This window comes from Marmota monax, unplaced genomic scaffold (genome assembly GCF_021218885.2).
Source record: "Marmota monax isolate L192 unplaced genomic scaffold, Marmota_monax_Labrador192_F-V1.1 WCK01_AAM20220418_F8-fsc00102, whole genome shotgun sequence".
Lineage (NCBI taxonomy): Eukaryota > Metazoa > Chordata > Mammalia > Rodentia > Sciuridae > Marmota > Marmota monax.
In genome coordinates this window covers 3402833-3415395 of record NW_026692494.1, presented here as the reverse complement: position 1 = coordinate 3415395, position 12563 = coordinate 3402833, and the positions used below count along the sequence as shown (strand labels likewise).

Sequence of the window (12563 nt, the reverse complement as noted above, 5' to 3'; positions counted from 1 at the left end):
CCCGGGGAGCTGGCCGTCTAGGTGGTCGCCCTGGGCCCCGCGCTCCTGCCACCTGCGCTCCTCCAGCGCCCCTCGGGCGGGGGCGGGGAGGACGGGGGCGGCTCCGGGCCCGGGAAACCCGAGCCACCGCCCCCGGCCCCGCCTCCGGCCCCGCCCCCGGCCCGGCCGGCCGAGCCGTCCGCGGCGGGAGCGGCGGGAGAGCGCGCCGTGGAGCCGCTCCGAGCGCCCGGGCCCCTCGCGCCGCCGCCCCGGAGCCCCCGCCGCGCGCCCAGGCTGCCCGCGCCGTCCGTGCGGCCCGCGCCCCGCGCCCCTGAGCCCCGGCCGTCCAGGGCACCCGCAGCCCCAGCCCGCGCCGGCCCGGGATGGCCGCAGCGCGCGGCTGAGCGAGCCCGGGGGGCCCCATGGGCCGGCCCGCGCCGCGCACCCCCCGCGGCCGCCTCCTCCGGCCCGGGCCCTCCCGGGCGCCGCGGGCCCAGGCCGCCCTGATGGCGGGCGCGGCGGCAGGGGCAGGGGCTGGGGCCGGCGCGGGCGGCAGGCGCAGCCGCCACTGAGGGGTAGTCCGGCGCCCTGAGCAGGTAAGCAAGGTTAGGTGGGGGCCTGCGGGGACCGGCACGAGACGACCACCCGGCCGGTGCACCCCCGGGGCTCAGGGAGACCATCAGCTTCCCTCCTGGGGCCCGGGACAGGCGCGTGTGTGAGGGCGGGTCGGGGGCGACAGGTCTGTGCGTGGAGGGGCGCTGGGCTGGGGAGGGCGATCTCAAGCGCCCCTCCAGGCGGGAGTGGCGGAGATGTCCCTGTCCGACGGGGCGGACGCGCTCTGCCTCCATAGACCCCCGTAGGTGCCTCGGAAGAGGCCAGGAAGCGCCGGCGACGGGAATGCCCTCCCCAGCCTCTAGGAGGGCGAAACCCAGACACCCCTTCCGTCTCGGGGTCTACAGGGGCGGGGCGGGCATCTGGATCCCGAAGACCCCGGGCGGGGGCTGCAGTCGCGGCCCAGCTGCGCACAGAAGTAAACATCTGTCAGCGGCGCGTTCCAGCCGCGTTCCCTGCGCGCCGCCGCCGCCGGCGCCGCCGGGGACACGGTGTCCTCCGGTAAAGGCCGGGCCCTCTCGGCTCCGGGAGACGCCAGTACTGCCACAAGAGGGCGTCCAACCCTTGGGGTGGGGGGTCCCTTAAGGGCAAAGATTGGATTTGCAGGGGCCGGGCAGCGCCTGTCTTCTCTGTTTTTGTAAAAGAAGTCTCTTGCTCAAAATTGCCCCAGGAGGTGGTTTTTGGGTTAGGAGTCGTCAGGTCCAGGGGGATTCAGACAGTGGGCAGAATGGCGTGGACTGGAGAGAAACCATGTGGCTGCTAGCATACATTTGGGTGGCTACCGGGCTCTGCAGTCCCCAGCCCTGAACTGGGGGAGCAAGGGCAGGAGCCCCGGGTGAAGTAGGGTGGACCTCATGCCTGCCGCACAGCTGCCTATCTGCCCTGCCCTCTCCTGCCCCATGTCCTTGTGTATTCCATGGCACTCTTTGTCTCCAAGTGCCCGGGGCTGAGGAAGCCCCGATGGGGCGTGACCAGCCCAGGCGGATGTCAGTGGAGGGCAGATTCCCGGTCTTGCCAGTCTCTCCCCACCCCCAGTCACTTGCCTGGGGGCCCTGTGGCACCCCTCCCCACTCCTTTCATCCTAGGACTTCTGAGGGTCGGGGTTCCCAAGCTCGTGCCACCCCCAGCGAGCTGCAGAGAGCTGGCTGTAGGGGAGCAGGAAAGAAAACAGACATCCCCCTCTTCAATGGGACAGTGTCTGGAATAGCACCAGCCCCTTGGATTTCTGGCCTCAGCTTTCAGGGCTTGAGCAGAGGATAGAACTTTCAAGAATCTGGGGCAGAAGAGACCCAAAAGTTGGCCGCCAGGCACAAGAACACATTTGTTTCAACAAATGTTTGACAAACAATGATGGTACCAGAGTCCTGGTATGGGGCCTCTTGTGCCCCGTCCTTGAAGAGAGACAGATTTGGAGACCCAGGGACACAGAGCTTCTGTGTAGTAAGGGGTGAGGGCTCTACCACAAGGTAGGAAGGGCATTGGAGCTGGGGCTGTGAAGGATGAAGAGGAGTTTCCTTAGTGGGAAAAGAAAGGACATTTGGGGTGGCAGGATCTTCACATGCAAAGATCTGGAAGCAGGCGGTGGCATGGCCAATTCTGGCATGTTCAGGGTTCATGGTTAGTGTGCCAGAGGAGGAAGAGGGTGGGGTACTCAGGACAGAGCTCTGGGGTGAGGGTTGGAATCAGAAGGAGAGAGGAGATCCTAATGCACTCAGCATTGCTGGGCCAGACTGGGCTGAGGGCTGGTCCACGGGGGGGGGGGGTGTCCAGGTCTCAAGGCCCAGGTGGGGAGGTCAAGGGCAGATGGGTCTGAGCTCCAGGCAGGCCCAGCAGGATGCCACTTGTCCGCATTTCCCAGCTGAGAAAACCAAGGCTGAGCAACTGGGAGGCACTTTCCTTCCTGCTGCTAGTTCCTGAGCTTGGGGCTGCATTGTGCCCAGGCCCCGCGAGGGTGAAGCCAAGCACAGGACGGCCGGGCAGGGACGGTGCCTGTGGGCGAGGGGCGACAGTACCCCAGGCAGCTGTGCACTTGCAGAGGTGCCCGCTGCAGAGAAGGGAGCCTGCGAGCCGAGTGCGGTGACAGAGCCCTTTGGACAGGCTGACCAGGAAGGCCTTTCAGTGAGATAATAGACAGAGAGTTCTTCTTGTCAGATCCAAATGAAATCAGGCTTCTGGTGAGACCTGGAAGGAATCAGACAGGAGCCAGGTCCAGTGGTGCACACCTATAATCCCAGCAGCTCGGGAGGCTGAGGCAGGAGGATCCTAAATTCAAGGCCAACCTCAGCAATTTAGTGAGGCCCTAAGCAACTCAGTGAAACCCGGTCTCAAAATGAAACTTTGAAGGAGGCCGGGGTGTGGCTCAGGGGTGAAGCGCCCCTGGGTTCAACCCCTGGTACTGCTGGAGAATCGAAGAAAGCAAAGGCCCGGGGTGAAGCTCAGCGGCAGAGCACCCCTGGGTTAAGTCTCAGCACTGAACGAAACTGGGGTCCAGAGAGAGGGTTCCATCCGGGTCTGAGTGGCACCGGGCCTCAGGGACTTGAGTCCAAATTTGAATTCGGGAGGAGGAGGAATGGCCAAGTACGTGGTGCCCGTCTTCCTCGGCGTGAGGGTCTGGGCCCCTGGGGCAGGGCCTCGGTTTCCCTCTCAGGTGGTGGCTTCCTGGGGTGTCCTCTGGCTGCTCCTGGGAGAGCCACGTCTCCGGAGCTGCCCGCTGGGCCCCACGCCAGCTGTTCAGTGTGCCAGGCCTCATTAGGCTGATCCTGTCATCCCACCCCGCCGAGCCCCCTCCTGCCAGCCACAGACACCTGTGGGGCCAGCGGGCTTGCCCCATGTGGTCAAGGTGGTTATTTTATGGGCCAACACAGAGGGCCGGCCAGCAGGTCCAAGAAGCTGGTGGCCTGGCACACAAAGGTGCTCCTGGGCACACCTGTGGTGTGGGGTGCAGGAACAGAAGGCTCCAGGTGCTGGGGCAGGGGGTAGGGAGCCGATCCTGGGCCACAGGGCTGCTGTCACGTCTGACCTCAGCCTCCCATGTTGTCCCCTGGCTCTGCTTGCTGGAGCCACACTGGTTGCCTCAAATGCACATCCCTAGCTCCAGGCCCTGCCTTGCAGTTCCTTCTGCCTGGAACCCTCTCCCCAGGGGTCACCTGGCCAGTTCTTACCACTCCCTAGGCCTCAGCTCCAAACCTCCTGTCTGAGAAGCTGTCCTCGCCACCCCTGGGAGCAGCCGGCCGGTCACTCCATCTGGGCTGCTGTGGTCCGCGGGCGGCCAACGTCTACTGTGCCATAGCTATTCACCTTTGTTCTGTCTGTCTGTCTCCCCCACCAGATGGCAGCCGGGCCCAGGGTGTCCCTGGCCCCATCCCAGTCCCTGGCATACAGTAGGTGCTGAATAAGTGTTTGCTGGGTTGCTGTGTGTCAGGAGCAGAACCTGTGCTGGCATGTTGGGTCGTTTCTTTGCCGGGACCTGCTGTGTGTCTCTGAGGAAACCTGTCCCTATCCTGGGCTCTGCACGCAGGGCCTGGCCCCCCGTCCCCACTCCTCACCCCCGCTCCCAGGCTAGGCGGGCTCCCAGCAGAGTGGACTCGCTGGAGGCGAACCCCGGCACACTCCTATTTGCTCTGTGACCACTAGCTGTCCCCTGACTGCGGAGCCGCTCTCTGTGGGAAATGGTTTGGAGCATCTCGTGCAGGCTGTGAGGGGATCGGGCAGCAGAGAGCACTCCGCACAGCACCTGGCCCCAGCCACCAGAGGCCGAGTCGCTGTTGAGGTCATGGCTGTGAGGCCACACGGCCCGAGGCTCAGAGTGTGAGGAGGGGGTGGACAGCCAGGGCTCTGAGGGGTGCATAGGATTCGCCTAACCCCCGCGCCCGCCCAGCTGAGCCCTGTGCTGCTTCGCCCAGAGCAAGGCCACTCGCTTCCTGGACGTGGGTTTTCCACCTGCCACGTGGGGATGAAATGGCACACCTGCTGTCGCTGCTGCCCTAAACACTGGGGACAGCACCGGTGTAGCTTTATGTCCTGCCATGATTATCACAAAGCGGCTGTCACTGGCCTCCCCGTAGGCCAGTGTCCCTGTTTCCATCCCTCGGCGTCCCTGTGGCATGGACAGACCCAGAGCCTCCGAGGACGACCAGGGGCCTTGATGCTCAGGGCAGCAGGGAGCCCACCATGGCTCTAGCAGTGGAGCAGCACCGTACTCTATTTGGGAGAGGCGAGGGGGAGAGGCCGGTCGGGAGGTGGGTGGGGGCCGAGTCCACCCACCCAACACAAGCCGCCACCCCCGCCTGCGGATGCTGCATTCGAACCAGCTGGGCTCTCCAGATGTTCCTGGTTTGCCCCCAGATGTGCATCACTGCCCCGTCTCGTCCTCCCGCGGGGTGGGGCTGGGCCCTGGCCCCCGAGGGAGGGGGCACATTTTTGTGGGCTGTGGAATTTGTTTCTTGTATGAAAGCCATGGCGTCCTCCTTGAGAGAGGCCCCAACCGCTGGCCAGTCCTGCCCCTCAGTTTCCCATCAGCAGGACCCCAGGGAACCCCCCAGGCCACTGGGCGAAGGGGCACCGGACTGCCCTAGGTGTCAGCCAGCACCCCCCCCCCCCCCAGTGCCAGCGCTGACCAGGAAACAGGCATCGGGAGGCAAGGTGAGGCACGTGGGCCCGAGGCCCCTGCCCCGGGCTGCCACCACCAAGCCTGCAGGACCTCACTGAAGGGGCCCTTCAAGTGAGAGACCACCATCCCCGTGGGGACAGCACCTTGCCCCCCGGCCCAGCCGCGCCTTCCTCCTGCGCCAGCCCACTTGACCCCCGCCTGACCGGCCCTGGCAACAGCATCCCCAGAAGCCCCCAGCCAGGTCCTCCCTGGAGCACTCTCTGGCTCTTACTGAGGAAGAGTCACTGAGGGGACGGGGGCATGGGCAGAGGAAGAGGGCACTGCTGTGACTCCAGGCCCGCCCTTCCAGCCTCCACAGGCCGAACTCTCAAAGCCTGCCCCTCACCAGGAGAGGACCCCCCCGCCCCGGGAGGACCCTCCTGAAATCCTCGCCAGCGTGGATGGGGCTGGGGCTGGGGACACAGGAGGCCTGTGGCTGGGAGCGGCCAGGTGCCGTGGAGGGGCTACAGGACTTTGAAGGATGAGCAGGAGCTTGCCAGACGCGGACAGCCCCTTGCCAACCCACCCCTCCCTCCTTCCTGTCTCCCTGGGGGCAGCCATGGGGGCAGACAGAGGCTGGACCCCAGGACTGGCTGTGCCTGGCGGATGTCCCCTGGGGAGCATGGCAAGAGGGTGGGGAGGAACACAGCCTGCACAGAGGACATTGCCCGCTCCTCGCGGCTGGGCCTGCCCTGCTGCCTCCCCTCCGGGCCTCTTTCTCCCCTGCCCCGGCACGGAGGGTTCCAGGGCCTCCAGCCAGAAGTGGTGGCCTTGCCGCAGTTTGGGCCCTCAGGGTCCCAATGGAGGATGCACCCCTCCTCGGTCAGCAAGAGCTCTCAGGCTGTGCACGTCCCCCCAGGACAGGAGAGACTGCTGGACAGGCCCGTGCCCGCGGCGCAGCTCCAGGCCCCGGTACTCAGGCCCAGCAACCGCGCCCGTGGCCCTGGGCAGCCCAGCTGTGCACTCCTGCGTGTGAGCATGCAGCCGGGACGCAGAGCTGGGACGCGCCCGGCAGCCCCAGCCCAGGCCAGGGCACGATGGTGGCAGACACCCCTTGGTGCAGGAGCGAGCCGGGGCTGTGGCTGGGGCACGCGCAGGCGTGAGCACAACGTTGTGTGCGGTGCTGCCCAGGAGCGCACTGAGCTGGGGACCACTCAGCCTGCACGCCGTGGGGTTTGGGTATGGGAGGGAAGCACACCTGTGTGTGGGTGTGGCAGACCTGGAGTGTGAGAGAGGGGCGCGGGTGCCACTGTGGGGAGCGTCTGGGCATGGAACTGTGTGCAGGGCGTGATGAGCTCCCGCGTGTGCGTGAAGTGCTCTTGTGGGGAGTCATGTGGCACGTGCAGGAGCAGAGGGCTGGGCGTGTGTGACACAGGCTCACGGGTGCACACCTGGTCCCCTCCCGCTGCCCGCTGCCACACCTGCCGCACCCCCTCCCGTCGGGCCTGTGCCAGAGACAAACCAGTTGGGTGACCCCCAGACAGAAGGGCCCATTGTTAAGGTGCTTATCGGCTGCGCCTGCGGGGCCCCTCCACAGCGGCCCTGCTTCCCTGCCTCCACCGGAGCTTGGGTGGGGGTCTGCAGCTCCAAGGCCACCAGAGGCCCCTGTGGCCAGCTGGGTTCAGTCTCTCAGTCCACTCTTAAGCCCTTTGCACACACAGCTCCGATCCTGGGTGTTGACACCTCGTGGGAAACTGAGGCGCGCCACTCCCAGACGTGGCCGTGGGGCGAGCTGGGGCTGGCGGCTGGGAGGGCTCAGTCCCCGAGGCTTCCCTGCCTGTCTCCCTTCCTGGTGGTCAGGCCACCAGCTTTCAGATCCTAGCTGTGACCTTGGGCGAGTCGCATGGCCTCTGGGCTCAGTTTCCCATCTGTAAAACGGGGACAAGGGTGTCACCTGCTTCTTAGGGCTCTTGTCAGATAAACGATTTAATTTGTGGGACGGGTGTAGAGGGGTGATGCCCAAAGCAGGTGCTCGCCAGGGGCGAGCAGGGGTCTGGGCGGGCAAGGCCACGCTGCCCTCCTCGCTCCCTTCCCTCTGTCACCTGGCTTTCCTTTCTGTCCTCAGCATGCTGGCCCTGGCCACTGTGTTTCTCTGCACGTTGTCTGTCTTGGTCCCACAGAGTCTTCAGGGCCTGGGCACCACAGGTGCCCGCTTTGCCTTAGGTGAGTGGGTGGACACCCATGTGGACGGAACCTGCAGGCAAGGCCAAGAGGAGACAGACAGCAGAGCTTCGGAGGCAGCAGTGGCCTTCCGCCAGGGGCTGGTGCTGGACTAGAGTGGCGGACAGAACCCTGGACCCTGGACCAGGATCCAAGCCAGCCTAGGCCCAGCTCCCATTCGTTGATGTGTCAGGAGCGCCCTCCAGGGTGACTCTTATCAGACCCCCAGACTGGTCCAGGACTTGTTTACACACCCGGGTACCAGAGAGCTCACTCCCACCAAGACCACCAGCCAGAGACTGCGCAGGGCTGGGGTGTGGGCAGTGGTAGAGGGCCTGCCTGGCAAACCTGACACGGTGGGTTCCGTCCCCAGCACCAAGAGAAGAAGGAGAAAAGCAATACCACTGACAGCGGCAAGTCCCCATTTGTGCCTCAGTTTTCCCAGCTGCAAAATGGGAGACCCATGGGGGCTTGGCATCAGGCCTGGTATACAATTGGAGCTTAATGAAAGTCCCGTCTCGCGTACTGTTTGGTGGTGCAGCCATGTGCATCCATGCGCTGGTGGGATGCCAGGAGGACGAGGAGCCATTCCAGGGCCCGGCTCATGCAAATCACATGCAAATGAACGCAAATCGCGAGCAGCTAAATGCCCGCGCGCTGGGGCGGCCTGCGAGGCTCGCGGTGCGCGCGTGGGGGCGCCCGGGGACCTGAGCCCCGCCGAGCGGCCGGGAGCTGACCCGGCGTCCGGGCTCGTGTAAATGTTTACACCGGGCCGGCCGCCAGGCTCCGCGCCGCGACACCAGGCTGCCGGGCGGGAATGTAAACGCGGCCGGGCCGCCCTGGGTCCGGGAGCGCCCAGCCGGGGTGGGGGTGCGCGGGACGCTGAGCACTCGCTGCACGCAGGAGCCACAGCTCCAGCAACCAGTGCCCTCGTGGAGGCAGCTCAGGGAACTGTGGGGACCCAGCAGGCATCCCTGCGGTGGCTGCGGATGTCAGGGGAGGCTTCCTGGGGGAGGCGCAGTCCACCCTGCCCGAGGGGAAGGAGAGCAGGGAGCGTTCCCGAGCGGAGCCTGGAGGCCGGGCCGTGCTGCTGGGCAGCTTTGGTCCTTGGCTGCCGGGTCTGCGCCTCAGTTCAATCTGCCTGGAGGGAAAACAAGCTCAGGAAGGAGCAGGGAGTCTCGCCCGAGGACATAAATATGTGGGGGAATGGCCTCAACCTGGGTTCCTGCCTGCACTCTGTCATAAGCTCCAGCTGCCCTCCCCACCCTTGTCCCACAGTGCCACCTTCAGGAATGCTCTCACCCTCCTCCTTTCATGGCTGCAGTCAAGACACCAAGCACTGTGCAGCCTCAGGGCCTTTGCACTGGCCGTTTGCCCCACCACGCACCATTCTCAGCCCCCAGGCCAGCTCCTGCTGTTAGCTCCTGGTGTCACCTACCATCAGCTACTCAGGAAAACACTCTGGGACTGGAGTTCGTTGCACCTGGCACGAAGCCCACCTGGCCTCAGGCAGCCTTCTGCACAGCCTAGTGCACTGGCTCTTTCATAAGCCATGGCGAAGTTACGTTCAGCATGAAGTGTTCAAAGTCAGGGGCCCCACTGTTCAGGGTGCCTGGCCCACTGCCCCGTCTGCTGCTCAGGGCAGGCGGCTGACCATCCCGTGCCCACAGGCCGAGGATGCAGCGCTGGAAGGCGGCGGCCCTGGCCTCGGTGTTCTGCAGCTCCGTGCTATCCATCTGGATGTGTCGGGAAGGCCTGCTGCTCAGCCACCACCTGGGACCCGCGCTGGCCCCGCTGCGCCGCCTGCCTCGCACCCTGGACGCCCGGATCGCCCGCCTGGCCCAGTGTAAGCCCCGACCCTTTGGCTCGGATCCCCCATGTGGGGTGGCCATCCGGTGGCACTGCAGGCAGTGGAGCTGGAGGGGGTCACGGAGTTTTGTGTTTCAAGATGGAGGTGAAGGAGGTACAAGTGCCCACCCCGGGCCTGGGCCTGGCCGGTGGGGAAAGATGGCTGCTGGGAACCGGGGTCCTTGGACTTAGCTGTCACAAGGAATTAGGCTCTGGCCCTGAGGGACTGTGGGGGCCAGATGGAGATTAGACCTAGGCATTCGGCCCAGGCGGCCCCCACAGCGCAGCAGGGGATCGGGAGAGGGAGGCTGGATCCAAAGCCCCAGTGACCTGCCTGGTGAGAAGCCACAGAAACACCAGGGGCAGGAGGCCTGCGCAGGGCGGGACAGCGGAGGGGCACCCTGGAGGCATGGAGCCCAACGTGGCAAGGGCCTGGCCCAGCTCCCCCAACTGTCCCTGGTGCCTTGAGCTACGAGGACTGTGCGAGGGCCCTCCCCCGTGTACAGCGCACATGCCCACGCGTGCGCCTGCGTGGGTGGCTGGGCTGTAGGACGCGTGCGTGGTGCCTTCGAGAGCTGGGGAGGGCAAGTCTGCGCCCGCCCTTGTCAACCCACACAATCCTCCTTTCTTGTCCTCACAATGGACAAGGGCAGCCCCCGGCATGAGCTCCACTCCACCCCTCTGAGCTGAGAAGTCTTCTAGGACACTGGGTCCCTGAGACCCGGGCGGGGCCCCCCAAAGCCAGGGCTGCAGACCTGGGGCAAAGCACGCCTGGTGGAATTTCAGCCCCAGGGAGGGTCCCAGTTCCATGGGCAGGTGCCTGCCTGCCCTGCATCCGGTCCCAGGGAGAGGCGTTGATCCCCCAAAGCCGCAGCGCTCTAGGCCCTGAGCTGATGCACAGATGGTGGGGTTTCAAGCTCGGGGAGGTGGATGGGGCATCTCCTCTCTGTGCAAGTGGCCAGCCCTGCTGGAGGGAGGCAGGGACAAACACTAAAAGATTGTTTGTCAATTATTTCTTAGTGATTCAGGTTCAACTGTGCATCAGTATTTTATCTGTGAACCCCATGAATAACTGCCCATAGACATACTTCTGGGGTGGAGACAATTCTGGTGGGGTTCTAAGCTCCGGTTGGGCTCGCTCCTAGCCCCACTGAAAGCCTTATGCACCCTGTCCCCACCCTGCGATTAAACAGGTGGGACTGTGCAGCTCAGGGGTCCCTCTGTTCCCACCTTTCAGTCCCTGCCAGGACAGGGACAATGCAAGATTCTTTGAGTAGACAGGGAAACCAGGGCCACCGCCTGCCTGCCTGGAGCTTCAGTAGCGAGTGTCTGAGCCCAGGTTCGTCTGGTTTCCGAGGTCCTGGCAGGGAACAGATACCCCAGGGCAGCGGCAGCCAGCCCCTCCTCCTAGACCCTCCTGGAAAGCTCATTCTTTTGCCAGCCAGGTGCAGCAGCCTTGGGGCAGGACTAAAGTCGGAATTCCCTTCCAACCTTCATTGTGACTGCCACCTGCTCTGGGGTAGGGAGGCCCCTGCCTGCAGTCCCACCTCCCTCGCCCCTGCCATCCGTCCCAGCATCTGCACTGCTCTCCTGGGGATGCAGGGTGTTGGGGCAGGGCCAGTCACTTGGGTAATAAATTTAGGCTTCAGGGTCCTGGGAATTTGTGACTCAGGCACCTCCTGGAGACTGTGGGAGAAGAGGGCTGGGATTGGGCCAAATTTGGGCTGGGCGACTGATGGAAGCAGGGAGAATGTCCTTTGCCTCGCCCCCCCCACCACCTGCTAAGTGGATGACCTTGGGCACAGCTCTACCTCTCTGATGCTCATTTCCTCCCCTGTAACAAGAGGGTGGAGCTGACGGTAACTGCTGCCACCCCACAGGACAGGGTACCCAGGCAGTAGGCGCAGTACCTGCTGCTCCCCTGTGTTCTGAGAAGTCCAAATACTGTGGTTTCTTAGGCAGGGACACTGAGACCTGCTGCACAGCGCAGCAGCACGGGGAGGCAGACAGCCCAGGCTCAGAGGGGAAGAGGCTCTGGGTGGGGCCCAGAGACAGTTTTACCTACTCAGCGCAGCTAAGGAGTGAGGATAGGGGATTGGGAAGCAGCCCCTCAACACTGGCTGGAGAGGGTGTGCCAGTGCCCTTGGGCAGCCCAGCACAGGGGTGGAGAACAGCTGGGGGCCCCATGGGGACAGGGGTCACAAACAGCCCCAGGGAATTCTTTTCTGCAAAGTGGAAAAAGACACCCGCAGCAGTGCAGCATGGATGGGGGTCAGATCGAATTAGGCGAGCAGATGGATCAAAGGGAGATGGGCAGTAATGGGAGGGGACAGGGAGCCCCAGACAGCTCAACTCAACGGGAGGTGGGGGAGAAGGTGGCCCTGGACACCCAGAAAGGGTGAGGCTGGTTCTGAGCAGCCCGTCACAGAGGCAGGGGTCCAGAGAGGGGTGCTGGGTCTGAGTGTGCACCTGCCCCAGTGCAGCCCAGAGATGGCGCGCGGGCAGCAGCAAGGGCGGGAGAATCGGGATGTGGGAGTGGGGGGAAGGGTCCTCTGTGCGGGGAACAGCGGGAGAAGGGGCGCCCACCCGCTGATCTCTCTGTCCTCTCTCCCCTCACAGACCGTGCGCTGCTGCAGGGAGCCCCGGACGCTGTGGAGCTGCGCGAGCTGACGCCCTGGGCGGGCCGGGCCCCGAGTCCACGCCGTCGGGCAGGGCCCCGGCGGCGACGCGCGCGTGCGCGATCGGGAACGCGGCCGTGCGGGCTGCGCGAGCTCGAGGTGCGCGTGAGCGAGCTGGGCCTGGGCTACGCGTCGGACGAGACGGTGCTGTTCCGCTACTGCGCAGGCGCGTGCGAGGCGGCTGCGCGCGTCTACGACCTGGGACTGCGGCGCCTGCGCCAGCAGAGGCGCGTGCGGAGGGAGCGGGTGCGCGCCCAGCCCTGCTGCCGCCCGACGGCCTACGAGGACGAGGTGTCTTTCCTGGACGTGCAGAGCCGCTACCACACGGTGCGCGAGCTGTCGGCGCGCGAGTGCGCCTGCGTGTGACCCTACCTCATCTGGCCGGCGAATGGGCGCCCAGGCCCTCCCTCCCCGACGGCACCCAGCGGCCCGCAGGGAAACAGACTGCACGTGCTCGGAGGATGGGAAGATGCCGTCGAGCCCACAGACTCGCGATAACTGAGTTGAGATAAAGTGTGGGAAATGGTGCCTGGCTCTTCACTAAGAAGGGATGAGGTTGTGTGGGGAGGGGCACCGTCTCCATCCAGAGAAGGGGAGCAAGTAGGGGTTCCACCTGCAGGGCGGAGGGAGGCTCCCGT

At 65.0% G+C, this 12563-nt stretch overlaps 1 protein-coding gene across 1 annotated transcript; it reads left to right on the top strand.

The window, feature by feature from the left end:
• Positions 1-448: 448 nt before the first annotated feature.
• Nrtn (neurturin) lies at positions 449-12452 on the top strand. The gene is made up of 3 exons (XM_046443981.2): positions 449-575; positions 9070-9245; positions 11867-12452. The coding sequence occupies exons 2-3, from the start codon at positions 9077-9079 to the stop codon at positions 12289-12291; spliced, it is 594 nt and encodes a 197-aa protein (XP_046299937.1). The 5' UTR covers positions 449-575; positions 9070-9076; the 3' UTR covers positions 12292-12452.
• Positions 12453-12563: the final 111 nt, after the last annotated feature.